General features: G+C 49.7%; 2 protein-coding genes across 2 annotated transcripts; both read right to left on the bottom strand.

Moving 5' to 3' along the window:
- Window positions 1–35: 35 nt before the first annotated feature.
- On the bottom strand, window positions 36–464 carry TraAM80_10139 (retrotransposon hot spot (RHS) protein; the record flags this gene model as incomplete). Its single annotated transcript, XM_029386783.1, has 1 exon — window positions 36–464. The coding sequence occupies one exon, from the start codon at window positions 462–464 to the stop codon at window positions 36–38; it is 429 nt and encodes a 142-aa protein (XP_029233388.1).
- Window positions 465–1,028: 564 nt separating this feature from the next.
- Window positions 1,029–1,355, bottom strand: TraAM80_10138 (retrotransposon hot spot (RHS) protein; the record flags this gene model as incomplete). Its single annotated transcript, XM_029386782.1, has 1 exon — window positions 1,029–1,355. The coding sequence occupies one exon, from the start codon at window positions 1,353–1,355 to the stop codon at window positions 1,029–1,031; it is 327 nt and encodes a 108-aa protein (XP_029233387.1).
- Between the last annotated feature and the right edge of the window lie 408 nt (window positions 1,356–1,763).

Genomic DNA, 1,763 nt, shown 5'->3' with positions numbered 1-1,763 from the left:
GATACTGCTACCTCGCACTGACGCACCTACTGATTTCAAAATGCCGCAATGGCCTGAGGGTCCTCACGCTCATTGCTGCCCGTTGCATTTGCGTGCGCGACAACAACACATTGCTGCCATGCGTTTATTGCCGTACTGCCCTCATGCTGCACGTAAATAATCCCCCACGACAAGCCTTCCGCAAACGTTTCCCAGTCATTAAAATAACTCCGTGAAAGATTGTTGAACTGCACCACCGTGCTGGCTTTGGTGCCATGCTCAGCCCTCGTCGTCTCACCTGCACCGCAACCATCGTCCTCCGCGGTGCACCAACAAAGAAAAAGCCGTCCACAAGCAGAAAACTTCTGCTCTTCGGTACGTATAGCACCTTGTATTGTACATCCAACATCGGAGGAGTGTGGCCCAGCGCTATTAATGCAACGAGTCTGCTTGGATGCTTTTCGGGGTTCGATTGCTGCACACATCTCTGTCGCCGACGACGTCCTGGTGGAGGCAACTCGTTGAGACCCGGCATTATATTTTCCACAAAGCCTCTACGCAGGAATGCGTTCGGAGTATATCGCTCCGAAGCGTCTGCCAATAATTCTTTTCTGCACTTCAATATTCGAAAAATAATGCCATTCTCCTCATCCACCTCGAGCAACCTTCCAATTAATTTGCTTTTCAATGGAAAAACAGACCGGCAGGTCAACAAACGCCTCAAGACCGCGTTGTCTTATTGCTCTGACAACTTTCACAACTTTGTGAGGTGCGTCATTCGAGGGCCACTCTTCCACACCTCCAATCATCCCATAATGTACAGCATTTGAAGCGTCGATACCTGCCAGGATGTCCTTGATTTCCTCCACGCGGTCCTTATACTCATTGAATTGAAAGATGCATCGTGGAATCGGTCCGACGTCATGCGTGTGCATGTGCATCCTTCTCCAATACTCCGCCTGCTCCTCTTCAGTCGTATTGCGTGTCTCCCACACACACACATCGCCTTCACGTCGTTTTCATCGGGGCAATTTATGATGATTTTGATACTACCCGCCTGCTCCGCCCATGCTTTTGAAGTTATCTTCGTTCGGGGACGACAACATAATGATGCCCCACTCATGGGAGGGCACAAAATCATTCGATGGTTCGTTAAATTGTCTTGCCATATCGATGATGATATACCCCTTCATTCCACTCCTAGCCAAATTTACCATAACCCTTCCAATATTACTCTCACCCTTGTATATTGTCACCGTTCGTGTCCTCTTGTCAAACAAGTATGCGGAACCCCTTCCAAAGCAGAACACAACCACATGGAGCTTCGTGCCGTCGTAGTGCAGCAGCTGATGAAGGAGGTAGGAGCCAGCCGCCATTGACTTCCCTACCCCGGGGGCTCCAATCAAAAGATGACGCCTCATTTTAGGTGCGTCTCTCTCTGGAGGGGGAAACACTCCTTTTAGATCACCCTCGACAATCTTCCACACCCGATGCACACCTCAATGTTAATGTGGCAGTCAGCAATACGTACTGAATGGTTCAGCGAGTACGGCCATCGCTTTTCAGAGGAAAGGATCATGTGTTTTGGGCGTGGTGGACGGAATTGCTTCTCACCACCCACTGAGAAAAAAGTACGCACAGTCTGCGTGTACTCCCATCCATAATAACTCTTGTGGCTGTTAGCCCTCTATTACCACCATGTATTCCCCTTCGCCCTCAGGAAATCCCATGACGTGACTCCACGTTGCGTTAAACACGGATTCGTAGAATCCCTCCGGTAATGG

This window comes from Trypanosoma rangeli (genome assembly GCF_003719475.1).
Source record: "Trypanosoma rangeli strain AM80 chromosome Unknown Tra_15.4_contig_00806, whole genome shotgun sequence".
Classification (NCBI taxonomy): Eukaryota; Euglenozoa; class Kinetoplastea; order Trypanosomatida; family Trypanosomatidae; genus Trypanosoma; species Trypanosoma rangeli.
Note: the sequence above shows the minus strand (reverse complement) of the source record. Positions and strands in the feature narration are given on the sequence as shown.